This window comes from Ceratotherium simum, chromosome 34 (assembly GCF_057802395.1).
Source record: "Ceratotherium simum simum isolate JZ-2026a chromosome 34, ASM5780239v1, whole genome shotgun sequence".
In the NCBI taxonomy this organism is placed as follows: Eukaryota; Metazoa; Chordata; class Mammalia; order Perissodactyla; family Rhinocerotidae; genus Ceratotherium; species Ceratotherium simum.
The window spans coordinates 2,336,750-2,356,941 of NC_141933.1; the positions used below are offsets into that span (position 1 = coordinate 2,336,750).

The 20,192-nt window shown below is 63.7% G+C and overlaps 1 protein-coding gene across 2 annotated transcripts; it reads right to left on the minus strand.

The window, feature by feature from the left end:
- Positions 1-1,316: 1,316 nt before the first annotated feature.
- On the minus strand, positions 1,317-19,667 carry CD81 (CD81 molecule). 2 transcript variants are annotated; one of them, XM_087422483.1, is made up of 8 exons: positions 19,436-19,667; positions 7,566-7,680; positions 4,531-4,628; positions 3,578-3,652; positions 3,168-3,281; positions 2,633-2,713; positions 2,005-2,091; positions 1,317-1,922 (listed from the first exon to the last, which is right to left on the minus strand). In XM_087422483.1, exons 1-8 carry the CDS (start codon positions 19,499-19,501, stop codon positions 1,860-1,862), a joined length of 699 nt encoding a protein of 232 aa, XP_087278609.1. In that variant the 5' UTR covers positions 19,502-19,667; the 3' UTR covers positions 1,317-1,859. The 2 variants fall into 2 exon arrangements, with proteins under 2 accessions (XP_087278609.1, XP_004441117.1); XM_004441060.3 differs by having other exon boundaries at positions 2,612-2,713; positions 19,436-19,665.
- Between the last annotated feature and the right edge of the window lie 525 nt (positions 19,668-20,192).

Consider the following 20,192-nt stretch of genomic DNA (forward strand, 5'->3'; position numbering starts at 1 on the left):
CACGCGCAGCGTTTTTCCCGGGCACTTCCGGTCCTGGCCGGAAGCGGCTGATCGCGCTCGTCGTAGGTCTTAGGAGCAGGCCGCGCCTCAGGTAGAGTGCTCGTCGCGGCCGCCGAGTGGGTCATGGTCGGGCTAGCCTGCTTGCCCATGGCTGATGGTCCAGCTGGTCTCTTCCGCCCGGGAGCGGAGGACAGGCCCCGGCTTCCTGGACAGGCGCTTGTCCCTCGTCCCCGGACCCAGCGGCCGCCACCCGCCCCTTCCCCACTGGCCCGCGCCGTGCCCGAGTCCAGGCGCCTCGGCTCCCGCCTGCTGGACGGCCGGACCTCGGCCTCTCCCAGGGCTGCATCCCCGGAGTCCAGGGACCCGGAGAGGAAACGGGGCCCGTTCCTGTGCAGCCTCGGGACTCCCCATTTCCCCCCCCGCACTAGTTGTGTAGTGTCACATCGCAGCTTACAGGTGACAGACACCTAAGCCCTGGCCAGGACATCCCGGGTAAAAAGGGGGCTTCTCGACTATCCCGTCCTTCTGGCCGACCCGACCCGGCAAGCTCGGTGGAGGGGTATGGTGAGAGCGGCAGGCCCGCTGAGACCCTCCCCCCCCCCGCCCCCGCCCCCCAGCGCAGGGCTGGGGTTCGTTTCCAAAATCAGCCCCCAGGGAGGCGGCCGGGTGCCCGCGACATGAATCCCAGCCAGGCCTTTGTGGCCTCAAGGGGTCAATTTTAACACACACGCAGGTCCGTGCCTGCCTGTAGCTCACAGTGATGTCACCCAGCCTTCCAGACGGGGCAGCAGCCAGATCCAAGAGGCAGCTAGACCTCAGTCCACCGTGGTGGGCCAGGTGGGCTCCCGCAGGCAGTCGTAGAGGCCCTCTGATCCAGCGCCTGCACGATGGAGCTTAAGCCCTGAGCCACCCAGCTCCTCAATAGAACATTTAGAGGCACCTAGACGGGGAGGGACAGGGCCGGGGCCAGGCGTCCAGCCTCCACAGAGCCCTCCGTCAGGAGAGTCTTGCAGGCCCCCCACCTCAAACATCTGCTGCACCGCATTCTCTGGCTGCCCTGTCCCCCCTGCTCCTTCCGGGCAGTGGTGCAGCAGGAGTAGGGGAGAGGTTGGCTGGAGACTGCTGCAGGTGGCACAGGGCCCAAGAAAGGGGGCTGTCCTGGGGGGGGGGTCTGTTTTCACCCACCAACAGAGTTGGCAGCACACCCTGGGCCCAGCAAGGTCCACAGAGCTAAGCCCCACGCGTGCCAGGCTCCCCTTCCCCTCCGACCACCCCCTGGGTCTTGGACGATGCAGGCACAGGAAGGGGCTGGACACTTTGTTAGCATGCCTGGTTTTTCCTTCTTTATTGAATGACTCTCAAGATGTAATTACAGTTGAAGATGACGTGTTAGAAAGGAGAGGTGCATTAAAGGCATAAGGCCGCTCGTAGACCCCGCTCTAGAGACAGGTGGCAGGAGAGGAACATGGATTAAAAACGGCCTGAGCCCTGCAGCCCATGGGGACAGGTGGGTGGGAGGATGCAGCTCCGCCAGAAGGCCCGCGAGGTCCCCTGGAGAGGGCTGGCTGAGCAGGCAGAGCCCCCAGGCGGCCCCAGGAGCAGAGGGGGCCCCTGCCCTGCAGTCCCCAGGGTCCAGTCACATACCACCTACAGGTGACATCAACCCCAGAAGGTAATGGGGAACTTCAGGACCAAAACAAAACCTCAAAAGTAAAAAGACTAATAAGTGCAGCAGAGTAATAATACCAGAAAAGTTATATACACAGGTGGTGAGAGGCCCTCTGCAGAAGTGTCCGGGTCGCCCTGGGGATGCCGCAGGGGTCCCACCGGCCTGGCCTGCGGCCCGAGTGGCTGGAGCCTCAGTACACGGAGCTGTTCCGGATGCCACAGCAGAGCACCATGCTCAGGATCATCTCGAAGATCTGCGGGGAGGGGGCGGGCAAGCTGGTCAGCACCCACAGACCCCTGGGGGGCCCTGAGCAGACGCCCCACCTGCCCGCTCACCATGATCACTGCCACTACGATGGCGGCAATGCCGATGAGGTACAGCTTCCCCGAGAAGAGCTCATCGATCTTCTCGTGGCAATCTTCCTGTGGGGGATGGCCACAGGCAGTCAGGGGCACTGGTCCGCAGGACCCCCGGAGTGCAGCAGCCGGATCATTATAGAAAGAGCACGGAGGGGCACGGCCCCTGCCCCCTCAGAAGAGGTGTGAACAACACCCAGTCTCTCCGTTTTAAACCAAACGTGGAACCGAGGGACGGGCTGTGTGCTCCCTGTTCCACTCAGAGATCACTGGGCATCGACGGGCGTTGACCCAGCGGTCAGGGCACCCTCCATGCCTGCTCGGGTACGGGTAGAGCTAGCGGAGGAGGAGAGTTCCCCCACCGGCAACCCAGGGTATAGTCGCCCCACTGTGGGCCGTCAGTACAAACTCAGCCTTGGCCCAGCCCCACAGGCAGAACAGCCCTGACTCTAGCCACAGTGCCGCTGTGTAGCCGTGGCCCACCCACCACCCAGGACCCACGGAGAGGGGAGGGTGGCAGCGAAGTGGGGGAGCAGGCAGGCCCAGCCCCACCCAGCCCCTGGGAGGTCCCATCCACCACCCACACCTTGAATAAGTTGGGTATAACCTTGCCGCCCGAGGGACACAGGTCATTGCTGAACCCAGGGGTGGTCATCGCGAATGGCGTGCTGGAGCCACAGCAGTTGAGCTGCAGAGAGCAAGCATGCCCACAGTCAGTCCTGGGCGCGGGCGAGGAGATGACCCGAGGGGAGATGCGCGAGGATAGGCATCCCACAGGCTGCAGGGGCCCCAGCAGCTGCCCCGGCCTGACATGGTGCTGTGGGGGTGGGATAGTCCCCTCCAGGGGGAGCACCAAACCCAGGCGCCCCCTCCTTCCCTGCCTCTCACTCAGCTGTGCTGCTCAGAGACCCGTGAACCCCAGCTGGCCTGAACTGTCTCGTTCCCACCAGGGACCCACAGGGCTCGCAGACAGGGCCCCACGGCCCTCAAGGAGAGGGCTGCCAGGTCTCAAGTGTCCCTCCTGCTCCGGAGGTCTGGGCTGAGGCCTAGCTGGGCCTCAACTGAGGGGACAAACACCTTCATCCACCTGGCCTCCCCTGGTCCCCCTGGACCCCTTCCCCGCCTCCCCCCATCTCCCGCACCGTCTCGTGGAAGGTCTTCACCACAGCCTTGGCCTTGGCCTTGGCCTTGGCGTCGCTGTGCGTCACAGCCTGCTGCAAGGCCTGGTCGTAGAACTGCTTCACGTCCTTGGCGATCTGGGGGAGGGGTGGGGTCACATGCACAGCGGAGACCATCCCCAGAGGCAGCGTTCACCTGACTCTCCCAGAAGGTATCACTTCCAGGACAGCCCAGCTGCAACCCAGAAGCTGGGAGTCGGGCAGCCCTGCCTCCACGCCGCCTCCTCCAGAAAGCCCTCTGTGGTCTCCCTCCCAGGCCAGTCCCAGAGAGCACCCCGCAACCCGACCCGTCTCCCACAGCCTGAGCAGCAGGTGCTCCCCCCGCCCCGCCCCTCCGGGCTGGGACTGGCCCTCCCCTATGGACTCAGGCTCACCTGGTCCTTGTTGACAAAGCCCCAGATGCCGGCAGCCACTTCGCAGGCAAACAGGATCACCAGACAGGTGAAGAACTGGGTCAGGGTAGAGAGGGGGGTCAGAGCAGGCACGGCCAGGGCTTCCTGAGGCCCCGACTGGCGTGGCAGCTTGGGGCTCGCCTTCCACAGGTGACACATGCCCGACTGAGCAACAGGTGTGTGTGGGGTGGTTGGCGGTACCCACCCACCCACGTCCTGACCGGGGAAGAGCTGTATGGAGCCTAAGATTTGGCCCCAGCAGCAGGAGGCCAGTGTTCTCATTGTCCACGCAGGACCAGGGGCGGCTGGAGGAAGAGGACAAGGGTAGGGGCTGGGTGGGTTGGGAAATGCAGGGTGGCACAGCCCCCAAGGAGGCTTGGGCCGCTAGTACCCCTTTCCTTGCCCCATTTCTTCCTCTCCTCTCCCCATGGAAAGGGGGTCGTCGTGGTGTGCCTCAGTTTCCCCCACTGGAGACACTGGCACAGGCTCCCACAGCCCATGCCTCCTGGACCGGCTAGACCGCGGACACCACAGCCAGGCCTCAGCTTCCCACATGCCCTGGGACACCTGAGATTGGCCATGAGACTGGGACTCGCTCCTATTATATCTGTGGGTTTTTCTTTAAAGAAAGAAAGAAAAAAAGCAACTTTGGAACTTAGGAACTAGACATAAGGGCAATCAACCGTGATGCAATTTAAGACCCAAACAGGGAAACCAGGGAGCTGGCATTCTGGGGAAGGTCCTCAGGCTGCCTGTGACCCCTCCTCCAGGGCCAGACAGGCGAGGGGAGGCGCCCGAGCTCCACATCGCAGGCCAGTCTAGGCTGACCACGTGCTGCCTCCCAGGAGCTCCGGGTTCTGCCGTCAGCATCAGCCCTGCAGCCCCCCCACTGCTAGGCGAGCTGGACTTAGCACCCCCCCGGCCCAGGACCTCACCGTCCCCAGCAGGCACTGGGACTCCTGGATGGCCCCGTAGCAGCCCAGGAACCCGACGAACATCATCACAGCACCCACGGCGATGAGGATGTAGATGCCTGTGGGGGAGGATGGACAGACACCCTCAGTGCCCCACATCCCAGAGAGGAGGAATGGACATCCTGGTGCCCTGATGTCCTGGGGGCCGCATCCCCGAAAGCCCACCACCCTAGACCTCCTCCCTGGCCAAGACCCCTCCACTGCCACGACTCTGAAGGGTCTCACAGGTGCGGATACCCCACCTTGGGCCGCCCTGCCAGGAAGAGGTCAGATGCCCAATGCCTTGGGGAGGGCACCACGGCCTGGCTGGGCCACGTGAGCGCCTCTCCAGGCCTTGGTTCCTCTTCCACAACGTGGGAGGGAGGCGGGCAAAGTCGAGCAGCACTGAATGGTACATGGTTAGTGCCCAGAGAACCTAGTGATCGGGGTTTTACTCGGAACGTCTCTCCCGGGGTGACCCACCCCACCACCCGCACCCACTTTGGTTCCCACAAGCCTCTGGGACTCGGGGGCGGGGGCCGAGAAGGATCACCCCCGTCTTGGTGTGGAGGGCCCAGCTGTTGGCCTGGGGGTGGGACGGAGGAGGGCAGCCCCGGGATCTGGTGGCAGGGATCCCCTGCTGGCCACATGCTGCGCCCGCTTCAGCTGTCCGCACTCTTAGGCAGCGCTGGGTGGTTCCTCGGGCTGGACGGGTGGGCTCGAATCGGCTTCTGAGGCCCTGACCCTGGGAGCTGGAGCCTGCTGGACGAGGTGCCCTGGCGGCTGGGCCCCGTGGAAAGGATGGGGCGTGTGGCGGCAGGGTGGCAGGGGTGGCTCTAGGACAGCACACAGGGGACAGTTTGCCCTCCTGACCTGCCCAACACCCACTGGGCTGCACACGCGTTCCTGGGGAGGCAGGAAAGGCCACCAAAGGGTGGGGGGCACTGTGGGCCGAGAGGCCTCTGACCCGGCCATGCTGCCCTTCTTGGTGCCCATAGCCCACCCAGACAAGGCCCTGTGCCCCTTGGGAAACGCTGACCGCGTCTCTCCGGGGACCTCCCATGCCCCTCGTCCTAGCAGCAGACACTGTGGGCAGCCCTAGCCTCTCCAGAGCCAGGACGGTGGCTCCCAGGGAGAAGGAGCCTGGGGGCCGGGACCCGCCGACGGGCTCAGAAAAGGCCCAGGGCCTCCTCCTGGCCAGACAAAGCCTCCAGGCGGCACTGAGGGGACCTGGCTGAGAGGAAACCTCCAGCCACGGCCGCCCCCAGAGGGTTCCCCCAAGCCGGGTCTGTCTCTCTCTCCTCAGGCCCTGACACTCCCATCCACGAGCTGAAGTGGGACCCTCGGGCCTCTATTCCCCTGAGGTTCAGCAAGATGGTGCAGGGTGCAGGGGAGAGGCGTCTTGATGATCTGGGCTATGCAGCGTCCTGCAAGGGGCTGGGAGATCAGGGAACAGGTGCCTGACCCACAGCCCCTCCCAGGCCCAGCCCAGATCTCCCCCAGTGCCGGGCTGCTGTCTGTACACGTGGGCCTGGCTCTGGCAAATGAGGTCAGGGACTCACCCGGGCCCTGCAGCTTGCCCAGGGTACTGAGCGGGCCCGGCTAACCCGCCCTCACTTCCTGGCACCAGACAAAGAGCCCTTGTCAGGGCCCCATCTCCTCTCCCACCTCCCTGGCAGGCCTAGCCCGCATCAGGGCCAGCGAGAGGCTCCAGAAGGCCAGTCCTGGATGGGCAGGGACTCAGCAGCCAGAGGGGCTCCCCAAGGATTGCTGGGCCCTGGAAACCACTGCCAGAGCCACAGGCTCCCAATTCCGGGGAGAAGAGGGACCGCCCCTTTGATGCCCCCTGGAACGCAGCCCTCTCCACGTTATGGCCCAGAGGGACCACAGGCTGGGAAAGGCCCCCGTGTGGCCCCGGGGTGCCCGGGCAGGATGGCGAGGATGCAGGGCCATGTGTATCCCAAGTGTGTGGGGGTCCCGACTGGCAGCTGGGAGGGACCCAGACCCCTCCCGTGCTCCACACAGTACAAAGGACTTGCAGCAGGCTAGGGGGTGGCAGCTGCCCCGCTATGAGCCCTGAACCCTGGAGGCGCACACCTGCTTCCTGCCCTGCTGCTTGGCCTGTGGGGGTGAGAGGGGCCGCCCAGGGGCCATTCCTTTAAGGGACAGAAACATCTCAACACACAGGCCAGAGCTCCACAAGGGCCAGGCCCCGCCCACCTCCCCTTGGCTGGGGACCAAATGGAAGGAGGGGTGCTGCTCTGCACAGCATGGCAGCCCTCCTCCTCTGTGACCTCTGCCCCTGGGGGTGGGGGCGGCGGCGGCCCACTCCCCCCAGCCTGACAGACGCCCCTGGGGAGCCACAGCTAGTGCCTGGGAGGCAGACGCAGCCTAATAAGGCAGCAAGGTGTGGTTGTGGGGGTGGCCTGAGTCACGCTGGCCCCGGCCCCTGCCCCCCACTCCTGAGGGCCTGAGTCTCCATCCCCTGTGGCTGCAGCTGCCTCAGGCATCCAGCTCCACCCCCTCCCAGGGAGCCTTTCCTGAAATCCCTACCACATGACACAGCTCCCTGCCCCTGCCCAGCTGCTGCCCTTTGGGCCTGGCTCATCTAGTGGGGTCCCAACAAGCCACATGCCCCTCAAAGTTTCAGCTTTCCTGGGAACCTGGCTCCTGCCCCAGGCACCCCCAACCCAGCCAGGCATGGGACCACCTCCGGAGAGGGATCCAGGCCACAACGCCTCACCCAGGCCCTCAAGGCTCCCAGGCTGACCTCGCCCCACCCGTTCTCTGGCTCCTTCTCACCCTGTTGCCCAAAGAGCCCTTCCCGGCTGGTCTCCTTCTGGCCCCAGCATGCAGCAAGCCCCATTGAGCTGGCTCAGGCCCCGCCTCCTCCTGGAAGCCCTCCCTGACCGCCTCTCTGCAGCCTCACTCAGGTCAGGATCAGATACCTTGATCACACACCTCAATGGGCTGTCCCTGCTGGCCCCCAGCCTAGAGCCCACCCCACATGCACTCACCTACATAGAAGGTGTTGGGTGCAGGCCTGTCTCCAAGCTCCAGATAGAGGAGGTTGGTGGTCTGTGGGTCATGGCGGAGCCACAGGGCCACACCCAGGATCACACCTCCAGCAAGCTGGGGAAAGAACAGGGCGGTGTCACTTGTGGCCCAAAGCAGTGCAGCAGTGGGTGCAAATCGTCCACACGGAACACCCAGGGAGAGGTGGGTGCCGGACCCTCCCCTCCACTTATCCAGGGAGGGGTCCCCTCTTGGGCGGTGCTCACGGGCACCACTGGGCTCTGGCCCGCTCGCTGGCTCCACATGTCTGCCGAGGTGCCCCAGGAAGGCCTGGGCATCAGGGACCACGAAGCTGGTCCTGGACCCTCCGGCCAGCACCACTGTAGTGAGACCCCACAACAGGCTGCCAGACAAGATGCAGGACACCGGTTAAATTTGCATTTCAGGTGAACATGGAATACTTCTTTAGCATGAGTGTGTCCCAGATGCTGCATGAGACATAACCTACACTGAAAAAGCGTTCCTTGTCTATCTGACGCTCAAGTGTAACTGATGTCTTGCATTTTTATTTGCTAAATCTGGCCAGACGCCACACTAGACCCCGAGCACCCCACGGAACGCTGGGCCCTCCTCCAAGGGCGGGGTACTGCCCCAACAGTCCGTGGAGGGGACTGGGACTCCCCGTCTTTGCTGCCAGGACAAAGAGAGGAGTGGGGATTTGATGTCCCCGGGTCCCTGGTGGGGCTGGTGGAGGGAATTACTGAAAAGGGGAGGCAGCCGGGGCTGGTGGCATCCAGGAAGCCACAGGGGAGAGGGGCCAGGCGGTTTGTGGGATAAATACCTGCCATCAGCCCTGGGAAGGGAACCTGCTGGAGGAAGGAAGCTCGCTGTGCTCTCCAGATAGGCCAGGGCAGGGGAGGCTGCCCTGAGTAGTTGTAGGAAAGTACGGGGCCTGGGGGCCTGGCATGAGGGACAGGGCTCCTGGCTGAGGCTGAGGGAGACTCGTCCTCCTGCCAGCATGTGGCTCAGTGGCGGGTGGGGTCTGCCCTAGAGGATGAGCCCAGACCAGGCCTTGCCAGGCCTAGGCCTGAGCATCTGACTACCCCATGCAAGTGCCCAGGCCTCCCTCAGTGCCCCGGCCTCCTCCCCGCGCCACCCTCAGCGCCCCGGCATCCTCCCCAGGCCGCCCTCTGCGCCCCGGCCTCCTCCCCGGGCTCCCCCAGCCCTGAACACCCCACTGAAGTGGAATCTGCTCCCAGAGCCACAAGCGCAGCCAGCCAGCTCCTGCCCTCCTCCGCCTCTCTCCCGTCCACGTGCTGGCAGCTAAGGCCTTCCCACAGCAGCGCTGGGCACCTTGTGTCACTGACCCAGCACAGACTCACAGCTCCATGTCCAACGGGGAAGAGAAACTGAGAATTGGACCCCGAGAAAACCACCTGGCCAGCCCAGTGCCTAGCCCCACGGCCCTGGCCCAGGAGCGGGGCCCCGAGACGACGCTCGGGGGGGACATGCTCAGTCGAGGGTGTGAGACTTGAGGCCCTGGCCCCATGGGCTGCCCCAAGGAAAGCCCTGAGCAGTGCCGGGGACTCCCCAGGCAGGTGGCACTAGAGGGCCGGTGGGAGGCGGGAAGAGCCTTCTACCCTGGGCTTGGCTGACAGCAGGGCAGGCAGCAGCTGGGCTCCCACCCCCAAGGGGATGCCATTGGCGCCTCCCCCAGAGCAGGAGGCTGGCACCTCTCTGTCCGCCACCAGCCTGGGGATGGGGTTTCTCAGCTCCCCTTCTCCCCAAGTTTCAACGTCTGATGGAGGCTGGGGGGAGCCCACTCCCCAACCCCAGGCAGGACGGAGGCTCTGAAGGCTTCCCTGTCCTCGAGCAAGCACATGGTAGGACCCTCGGGGCCCACTCTGCACCTGCTGCCTGAGTTCCTTCCCATGGGGCTTGGCCCTGCCCTCCCAGCATCCTGTCGCTGCTCTTTGGTGCCTGTCACACCTGTGACACCCACCGGAGGGCCCGCGGGACATGAGCAGGGGGAGGTGGGGACAGTGGGGGCAGGGCAGGCACCCCAGAGTCCTTGGCTCCTCCCTAGCTGGCTGCCATCTGTGGCTCCAGGGGAGGCGAGGCTGAGGGTTGCCGTGGTCACTCTGGATTGAAAACGTCACTTATTCTGTTTTGAAACTGTAGTCCAGAGACTGCTTTGTGAGAAGTTCCAGGACTCAGCGGGAAGGGGCTGGGAGAGCCCCGTCCTGGGCCTCCAACTGTAGTCGTAGAGACCTGGCCATAAGCCCTGTCTCGGCCTCCGTATCCCCATCACTCGAGGGGAGCCGAGCATGGAGTGGCACCTGGCTCGAATGCTCCTCGGCCCCGTGCCCCCTCGGCTGGGCTGAGACCACCCACATCTTCCCTGTGTAGCCCCCTCACCCCAGGAGCTGGGAGGACAGGCCCATCTCAGGTGCACGGTCCTAAGAGAAATGGAGACAATGCTCTTCTACCCCTCAAACTCTAATGGTGGGATCGCAGACAAAGTCACCAGCTCTCGCTGTTTTGGGAAGGAAAGGGCTTCCATTCAGACTCCAGGGCAAGCAGCGGGGCCGGCGCCTCTGACTCCCCCCTGGCCCTCAGCCCACCCTCCCGAGGGGTCCACAGAGAAGCTGGTCCTGCCTACGGGGCAGGGGAGAGTCTGGCGCTGAAGTGCTCCCTCCTTGCCCTCCCTCGGTCATTCCTGGCCCTGCGCAGACCTGCCAGTGTGGGGCTGGACGAAGGCAATAACCATCCCATTTTCCAGATGAGCAAACTGAGGCGGAGGGGGGTTATTCACGTGAAGTCACCTACAAAGGAGGGGCAAAGGCAGCACTGGGGTCCCCCCCACCCGCCATGGGGAAGAGCAGAGGAGGGGTGCGTCTGAGGGGAAGGGAGGGCTCCCACCCCGGCCCCACAACCGACCAAAGGAGGGCAGGGCTGGGGTCCCTGAAATAGCACAAGGTGGAAAGAAGCCTACCCTTCAGAAGACAAGCCACTGACTGGGACTTGCAAACAGCTGATAACGGACTTATATCCAAAATTTATAAAGAACTTTTGAAAATCAACGAAAACAACCCAATTTTTAAAAAATGAGCAAAAAATTTGGACGCTTCATCAAAGAAAAGACACAGATGACAAATAAGTACAGGAAAAGATGCCCAACATCATCGGTCACAGGAAAACGCACCTGAAACCACGAGGAGATGCCCCTGCAGACCCACCAGGGCGGCTGAAATGAACAAGACCGCCGGACCCCGTGTGACGAGGCTGAGAGGAGCCGGGAGGCTCGCGCCCAGCTGGTGGGGATGCGGAACAGCACAGCCGCTCAGGAAAGTGTGGCAGCTCCTCAGAAAGTCAGATCCACACAGCTCTGTGCCGCAGCTCTCCCCTAGGTCCCTCCGCAGGGGACGCGAAGGCACACGTCCACACACAGACGCGTCCCCCACTGTGCCCAGCAGCTTTCCCCATGAGAGCCCCGCACTGGACACAACTAGATGGCCTCTAACTGGGGCAGGATGATGCCCACGAACCAGCTGTGGTCCAGCCGCACAGCGGAATCCTATACAGCGGTCAAAAGGAGTGAACCACTCACAACACCCGGGGTGGACCTCAGGAAGAGGATGAGTGCCAGACAAAAAAGAAGGGGGCCGGCCCAGTGGCATAGTGGTTAAGTTCGTGTGCTCTGCTTCAGTGGCCTGGGGTTCGCAGGTTTGGATCCCAGCCACGCACCGACGCATCACTTGTTAGGCCATGCTGTGGCGGCATCCCATATAAAGTAGAGGAAGATGGGCATGGATGTTAGCCCAGGGCCAGTCTTCCTCAGCAAAAAGAAGAGGATTGGCAACAGATGTTAGCTCAGGGCTAATCTTCCTCAAAAAAAAAGGAGAAAAAAAAAGAAAAAAGAACCACCACTTTCTGATTCCGTTTACATAAAAGTGTGAGAAATGCAAATTATGTACGGTGACAGAAAACAGACAGTGGTTGCCCTGGGATGGGGGAGGGGCAGGGGGAGGGTCCCAAGGCCCCAAGGACACTTTTTGGGGGTGTGATAGATGTGTCCACCATTTTAAAGAGGCGCAGTTTACTGTCAAATAAAGCTGTTTAAAAAACCCCCTACCCCCAGGTCCCTGACGACTGAACTTCTAAGCAGCAGGGCCCCTGGGGTAAATGTTTCTTCTGTGTCCCATAGGATCCAGGCTGCCGTCTTGGTGACAACCGTGCACTGAGGCAAGGAGCTGGACACTTGGGGCTCTCCAGGCTTCCAGCAGCCAGCAGCAAGCAGCTGGGAACATCAAAGTCCCATCCACAGAGCCAAGGTTTTAGGGTCAATCCAAGAAAGGACTGGGTAGCCAGGGGACACGTATGTATGTCCATTATAAAACAGGCCAGCATGAACGGGAAGCGTGCCGTTCTAGCACTGGGTGGAGGCTGGAGCACGGTAGTCCAGGGTGGCCCCGGGCCCCTGACTGCTGGGCCACCTCAGGGCCACCTCGGGGTTCTGTGCCTCCAATACATCCTCCGTTGTAAAAGCAGGAAATAAAGGTACGTCAGCTAATATATGTAGAGTGCTTAGCATGACGCCGCTGAAGACAGAGAGAGGGCGAGGGCGAGGGCGATGAGTATTTGCAGCAGGAGTTCCAGGGCAGGTTTATCAGCGGCAGAATCTGACCTGTCTTCATTAGTCCCTCTCCTGACAGAACCCTCCACAGGGCCACAGACACCTCTCTCCTGCACGCTCGCCTGCTGGAAGCGCCACCGCCACCTGCTCCTGCATCCCAAGATGCTCCTGCTCGGGGTCGGGGTGGGGGGCAGCTCCCGGGAAGAGCCGGCCAACTTCCTGGGGTTCCTGGAGCTACCACACCAGGGCACAGCACAGGGTGCTGGTAACCCTAGGAAAGTTCTGTTTCTGTTTCTTTCTTCCTCCTTTCAGGGAATTAACAAACAACAGTGTCACCTAAAAGAAGAAGGGAGCTGCCAAGGGCGCTGGGTTCCTGCCCAGCCTGTCTGCCGTTTCCAAGCTGCTGCTGAAAGGGAGCAAGAGGCACGGGCACTGCCCGGGCAGGCCTGGGGCAGCAGCCTCCCATGCCAGCGCCGGCTGCCCCGCCCTCTGCCAGGCCCCTCCCCCACGCCAGCACGCATGCCCCCACCCCCTCCCCAGGAAGGGACAGCAATCGTCTCCCCATCCCTCCCTCACCCCCAGCCAGCGGGCCCAAGTGGTCACCCCAGTCCTGCCCACGGGTCCCACGGGCAGCTAGGACGACTAGAGCTTCAACGTGCTCCCTTAAGGAGCAGCTGGTCTGCAGCCCAGACCCTTGGCCCCAATGCTCAGAGCCAGAGGCTCTCAGCAAGGGCAGCTCCACCGTGACTGGGGAGGGCCACCAGGTGGGGGACGCCAAGGGGCCTCGGCTGGGTGCCAGCTCTGCTCCCTAAGCTGCCACAGCAAGGGGTGCACATACTTGCTGGTTAAGTGCCTGCATGGCTTGGCAACCCGGGGATCCTGGGGGCCTGGAGACCCTCCCCAGGAGGGCAGTGAGACCAGGGACAGGGAATAAGGCAGAAAATGCCCTTGGAGGAGCTGGGATAAGTCAGAGGGAAGAGGTGAGTGAGGACACTTTTAGGATGGGATGTGGAGGGTCAGCAGGGGAGAGGAAGGTTCTGACAGTGGCGGGGGACCTGGGTCCCTACAGGCTGACCCTCGCTTTCCATTCACCATGAGGGGACAGGGCCAGACTCCTCCCTGGGTGATACAGGGCCTGTCTCTGGCCTTCCCGGGGGGTGGGCAGCTGACCCTAAGACCCTGTTGTGGCCTCTGGGAGCACAGGCGCCGGGTTCAAGGCAGGAAGGAAGTGTGGAGGGAAGAGCAGGGACCCTCACCGTCAGCCAGGAAGCGGAAACCACTCTCGGCCCTTCAACCTCAGGAAGCCGCCTGGCTTCTAAAGATAGGTGGGGGGAGGCAAGGACACTGGGTCTCCTGGGCCCCACTGGCTGAGGGATCAGAAGCCACTTCCTGCCAGGAGGTGAGTGTAGGCCAATGCATGGTGAGGACACCCTGCCACCTCTTGGGGCGCAGTGGAGTGGGCCTGGGGCCCAAGGACCAGGCCGCTTCTAGGGCAAGTCCCTGAGCCTGCCACCCACCCCCTGGGCAGGGAAGCCAGGAAGTGGCCTGCTCTCCCACCCCAAACCCACCCCACTGGCTGGAAGGGCGCCCCCCCCCCTTGGGAAGCCCCCCTGCCCCCTTGGCCCCTGCAGGGAGGGGCATGTGGAGACTGGCGTCCCAGTGACCTGCCAGAGAAAGGCATGCGAGGGGCTGCAGAGGATCGTGTGCATTAGACAAGGAGGATCTAGGTGGGCCAGGCACCCACTGTGGAAGGAGATGGGAGGTGGGTGGGCTCAGTCATGAGACCAGAGAATGGGTGGAGGGGTCCCAGGGCAGGTCAGGGTGTCCCTGGCCAGCAACAGCACTGCGACGCTGCCTAGTATGGCCTCACCAAGAGCCAGAACCTTCTACCCGGGCACTGCCAACCACCCTGGGGGAGCCCACGGTCCTGGAGCCATGCCGGGCTATGAACCACAGCAGTTAAAGAACGGGATCTGGTTTCCAACCCGCCCCCACTACTCCCTCATGTGGTCCCTTGGGAACCTCAGTTTCCTTATCACTTCAGTGGGTCCAATAATAGCTCAGCCCCAGCCGGAGGCAAAGGGGACGGCTCCGGCCTGGGGCCTGCCTGGCACAGGAGAGTGCTGCTCCGTGTGAGCCGGAGCTGTTATCATCTCGGGGACAGAGGGAGAGACTGTCCTTGCAGAGGGTGGGCGGGCCGAGCTGCTGCGGTGGGGAGCAGCGCGGGCCATCGGCCAAGCAGAGCTGCAGCTGTGTCAGGGGTGAGCTCCCCATGAGCCCTGGGCAGGCGTGGCCAGACTGCAGCCAGTGGTTCCCAAACCCGCTGCCCCTGGGAAGCCCCTGAACCCTCGAGACCGAGGGCATCGAGCTGAGGGGCTCAGGCCTCACAGCCCCCAGGACTAGAGACCCAGGAAGGTGGGCAGCCTGGGGTCCTCACTCCTGCTCCCCAAGCCGCACCCGGGCACCTTGCAGCCCTGGGTTCTTGGCCTGAGTCCCCACATTCACCGCCGGGAGCTGGCTGTCAGCTGCAGTGTGGAGCCAACCTCAACGCCCACCCACAGGTGCCGGCACAGGTGAGACAGGTGCCCGGGCGCCGTTAGACATCCCCTGAGGGAGAGCTGTGACCCAGCCAACCTGGGTGTGGGACAGTAGGTACAGAAGATTCCTGTGTGATGGCACAGGACACCAGGTGGGTCACCCGCCAGCTCTGCATGGCAGGCCAGCCTGCCTTCCTGTCCTTTGCCTTCACGACGATGATCACGTTACCTCAATAATTGGGGGTGGGGGCAGCACTAATTTTCCAAAGTTAGAAGAAGGGCCATAGCTTCAGAGAAGAGGACAAGGGGATTCCCTGTTCCCCAGGCCTCATGACGCTCAGATCCCCACGCCTGGGCTCTTGGGCCCCCGGCCCAGAGCACCCCCACCAGCGACCCGAGGCACTTACAGGGCCTGACTCCACCAAACCCCAGGCCCAATGTGCCTCCCATCCCTCGAGCCCCGGCCCTCGCCAGCCCTTACACCCGAAGAGGGCGGCTGCCCCGTCTCAGGTGCCCCTGCGGCCACAGCACTGGCAGCTGGCTTAGGAAGGGAGATCCAGCTGCCGGTTGATGACAGGCCAGCCGTTTGAGAGTGGTCCCCTGCCCACCCGCAGGGACTCCCCCGCATCTGGGGGTCCACCTGGAAGGAACTAGCACCTGCTCTGCCATCGAGGAGGGGCTTAGGCCAGGACTGAAAGTACACAGTGTGTGTGGGGGTGCAGGGGGAGAGTCAGAAGTCCAGAGGCTTTTGGAAGCCATCCGTGCTTGGGTCAATTCACATTCTGCTCCACTCAAGAGAAGGGTGCTGAGGGCCAGTTCTGGGCGAGCCTGGTTCTCCGAGGAGTCCTGGCCACTGGGCAGGTGCCACCTCCAGGGCCGAAAATCACCTAGCCGTCGCTGTGTGGCCAGCCTGGGTCCTGGGGGGCCGGGCCCTGGGCTTCTCCCCTACCCCCACCCCCACCCTCGGGCCCTCTCCAGAACGCCAGGTCAGTGCAAAGGTGACCATCTGCCCCTCCCTCGGGCGCCCGGACTCTAAGCTGTATTGATTTTATGACCCAGGTCCTTCCTTGTCGCAGGATTTTGGCGCCGAAATGAAGGCATGGGGGTAGCATATTTGGGAGGGGGATGGGGTGGTTTCTTTTCAATTTTTTGGGGGGGGGGTCCATCTCTGTCCAGACTTTGAAGCAGTATGAGATAGGGACTGGGGGTGAACAGCCCACAGGGAGGGCACCACGTCAGCATGGGAGCAGAGCCGGCCAGGTGCCCCGGCTCCCGGCCCCTCACTCTGGCTCGGCGCCCCTCGCTTCCCCGCCACCCTCACTGGGGCCAGCGCATCCCAGGGACAGACCACAGACTTCCTCTTCTCAGCCAGGAGCCCAACGGCCTTTTCCCCAAAGCTCCATAGCGAGATGCCGGGGAGGACCAAGGGAAGTCCCCTGGCCCTGGCTGGAACTGGGCACAGGAAATCCCCATCCCCACCGAGAGCCCGCCTGGGTCACACCCCCTCTCCCGGAAGGAAGGCGACAGCACCGCTAAGTGAGAGACAGTCTTGTGCTGTCTGGAAGCGAGAATTAAATGCCAGTTAGCAAGGCTTCTAATCAGCTCCGTTCCATTCCGGGTCTGGCCGCCCTGCCTCTGGAAGGCAGCCACCGACTGCATCAGGCTGGTGGAGCAGCCCGTCCCAGTCCCAGGCGGGAGACGCTGGGGCAGTGGCACCTCCAGGGCTCCCTGGCCAGCCCCCAAAGAGAGAGCTATTGTCATACCCATTCCACAGATGAGGAAGGCGGGGCTCACAAGGTCAGCTGCCTGCCCAGGTCACCGGCTGCAGTTGAGTAAGCAGGGATGTGAGCCTCTGTTCTTCCTGATCTGCCCCAGGAGCAGGAATCTGAGTGCCCACTGCCGCCGCCAGGAATCTCCTGGTCCCACCCCAGGGGTAGGATCTCCAGGAAGGAGCGTCTGCACTGTCTCCCCCGCTCAGGCCGGGGGGCTGCTCTTGTCCTCCTGTCCTGTCCCCACCTCCCAGCCCGGTGCCTGCCCAGCCAGGGAGCCCCAAAGCAGGCTGTGGGCAGGCAGGCTGACTGCACACTGCATGGGGCCCTGGGGTCTCTGTGCAGAGGGTGGGGGACAAGTATGTGTGTGGGCATGCAGGGTGACCGGGTTCCTCTTTGCAGAAGCATGCCAGACTGCCTCTGATGCCTCCTCCCACGCGGGAAGCCTTTTTACTCTCTAAAACGGAACTTGAAAAAGTGCCCCTATCCAGATACCTATTATCAACCTCTCCTCCTGGCTCCCGCCCTCAGCACCCCCTTACTGCACTGGGGCAGGGGTGCACGGTGAGGAGTCAGGCTAGGCACCAGGAGCCCTCCCTCAGCCACTGGGCCCTGCAGGAGCCTCCCAGGCACCCAAAGCCCCTTCCCCGAGGCACTGCCTACACCAACAGGCTTGGCTCTCCTTGGCTGTCTTCCCGGCCAGCCACCTTGCCCAACATCCATTTCCTGAGCGTGGCCCCTACTCCCATTAGCTGATCCACCAACAATCCCAGGAGAGAGGAGTCTGAGGACTCCCACTTCAGAGGGGAGGGAGCTGAGGCCCAGGACCAGAGCACCAGAGCAGTAGAGCAGTGGGGTGGGGACTCCACCCGGCCAAACTCGCCCCTGCACCATGCTCTCAGCCAAGAGATGCCAGGGGGCAGAGAGCAGCTCTGACACGGTGGTGCCCGGCAGCCCCGCCTGGCTCAGCCCAGCATCTCCCCACTGCAGGGGGTGGCCCAGCATGGGTGGGTGGGGCCATGGTGACTATAGATGGCTCCAGTTCTCAATGTTCAGCTGGGCAGGCCCCAGGAAGGGAGAGGAGAGGCCTTGGAAGCATTTCCTTAAGCCTCAATAGAAAGCGGGCCGGAATGCAAGGCCTCCATCCCAGCTGCCTGGGAAACTATCAGATTCACCCAGGCTGAGCTCCAGGGGTCCCGTCCTGGAGACCTCCCAGGCTGGGCAGGTGGGAGGGACTTGCCACCCGCACTGACATCTAGCCCCAGGCAAGAATCCACTCCTGGAAAAGTTCCCTTCCTCTGCCTCCCCTCCACCTCCCCGCCGGGGTCCTCGCCCCAACATCCAGGCTTTGCTTGTAGGGGATGGGCTCAGGGGCCAGCAGAGAGGTGTCTGGACGTTGTTCCCCACTTGCCTGGGCCAAAGGAGGCAAACACCAAATCCACACCGACACTACCCCAGGTAGGATGTGACACCCCATTCCACCCCCAGCTAGAGTTTAGTCCAGTCTCTGTCCTCCCCACCCCAAATACCTCACTGCCCCGAGATCTGCCCTGAGATCACCAGCCGTCCAGATGGCAAGCACATGTCCCCAGTCCTACACACTGGCTCCAGGGGCCATTTAAAAAGTTCACCCTCCCTGCGTCAACTTGAAAAATACGCCACCCCCCAGGCATCACCCTGGTCCTCAGTGGGAAGGGGTGAGCAGCCTGGGGTGGCAAAGCAGCAGTGAGGGGGCCCGGCAGGGGGTCCTGGTCACTGCCCAGGGGAGCACTGAGAGGAGGCAGGGCACGGCCATCGAGCGGGCTCCTGACACCCATCCAGGGGCCTACCAAGCCAAAAAGAGATCTCCACCCCATTCCCCATTCCAACATCGACAGCAAACAGAAACAAAAGCAAAAGCGTCATCAGTCACTGGGCAGAGATTAAGAATAAGGTCAGGAAGATGCAACTCTCAGGCCAGCAGCCTGGGGACCCCGGGGAGACCCTGCCGCACCCAGAGATGACCACCCTGTGGCGCTCCTCTTTCCAAAGTGGATGCCCAAGCCCGGATCTGGGCACCCACCCGGACCCAGGCCCCCAGAGTTCAGAGGCGCTCAGGTCTTCACAGCCCCCTGCCCTGTGCCAGCTCAGAACGCAGGCTCGGACCCCACTCCCCTCAAAGCTCCGGGGGTCGAGGCTGGGATGGAATCTCAGTCTGGGTGAGGAGGGCAAGAGGACCGGACCACACAAACCGGGGCCACTATGGTGCAAGCACCCCAGCACACGGGCCATCAGGGCCCAGGGCGCTTTCTGTCTGAGCTCCGCCCCGGGCCCGGACCCCCAGGACGATCCCCAGGATGGCGACAGCAGACTGGGGGGTGAGCTGGGCTAGGCCAAGAGTGGGGTGGACGTTCCTCAAGATTCGGACGGAGTGTGCGCAACCCCCCCGCCCCCCTCCTCAGCCGGCCGACCATCAAGGGGAGGTGGCCTCGATGAGCTCATGGGGGCGGGGCGCCGGGAGCCCCGCCCTCGAGCCCCCTCTCCATCCTCGCAAAACAGGGTGGTCCCAGGAACAGCGCCAGGTGGGCTGAGCGGCGGCGGGGTACGCGGCCCAGAGCCCGCACCCACCGCAACCCCGACTATCACCAATCGGTAACAGACCCGAGGCGCCCAAACGCCCCGGCCCGGCCGCGGGGCTCTGGGCCCGGACGCGCAGAGGCCCCGAAACCCGGCTCGCAGCCCCCCGCCCCACCGTCAAGCGGCGCGGCGGCCCCAGACGGCCCCTAACGTCGCAGCCTACCGGCCCAGGACTCCCCGCCCCGCGCCCGGCGCGCACAGGTGGCCCAGCAACTTGGCGGCCCGGCTGCGCCCCCTCCGCGGGGCCTAGCGAGGCGCGCGGCCTGCGGTGCTCGGGGCGCGCGCCCCGCCCCCCTTGCCCGGCCGGGGCTCACCCAGAAGACGAAATTGAAGACGAAGAGCAGGTACTTGATGCACTTGGTGCAGCCCTCCACCCCCATGGCGGCGCGGGCCGGTCCTGGGCGAAGGGCGGCGGGGCCGGGGCCTGGCGAGCAGCGGCCGGGGGCCGAGGGGTCGGCTTGAAGGCGACAGCGGGGGCGCGAGAGGCGCGCAGACGAGAGGCACAGGGCGCAGGAGGCCTGGCCGGGGCGCGCTCGCTTTCTGGGCGGGCGCGCGCTCCGCTCCGCCACTTATCGGGCGCCGCACCCTCCCCCACGCCCGGCAGGCTCCGCCTCCCGGCCCCGCCCCATCCCGCCCCGCCCCGCCCCCCGCCTGCCGGGCGCGCAGGGGCTGCAGCCTGGTCCCCAGCCCGGCCTCCGCCGAGGCGGCCCGCAACCCCTCCCCCGTCGTGCCCACACTAAGAGGACCTCAGTGCCGCAAGCACCACGGGGCTCGGACGCTCTGTTCGGCGCGCGGCAGGCGTCCCAGAGCCGCTGGCGCGCCCCGAGCCCCTACTAGGGGCTGCGCCTGAGGAAAGGCCTGCCGCCAGGGGTGGCCAGGGAAGACCTTCTCCCTCTCTCCTTCTCTCCTCCCTCAGGCTCCTTGGATATCCAAGGAGGCTCCCTGGAGGAGATGATGCGCTGGTGAAAGATAGCCGCGAGCTTTGTTTACATTGCTCGCTGGGAACAGGACCTGGGTGAAGCCTGAGTGTCAGGGGGCCTGGCCTGAAAATCCTACAGCGAAATTCTAGGC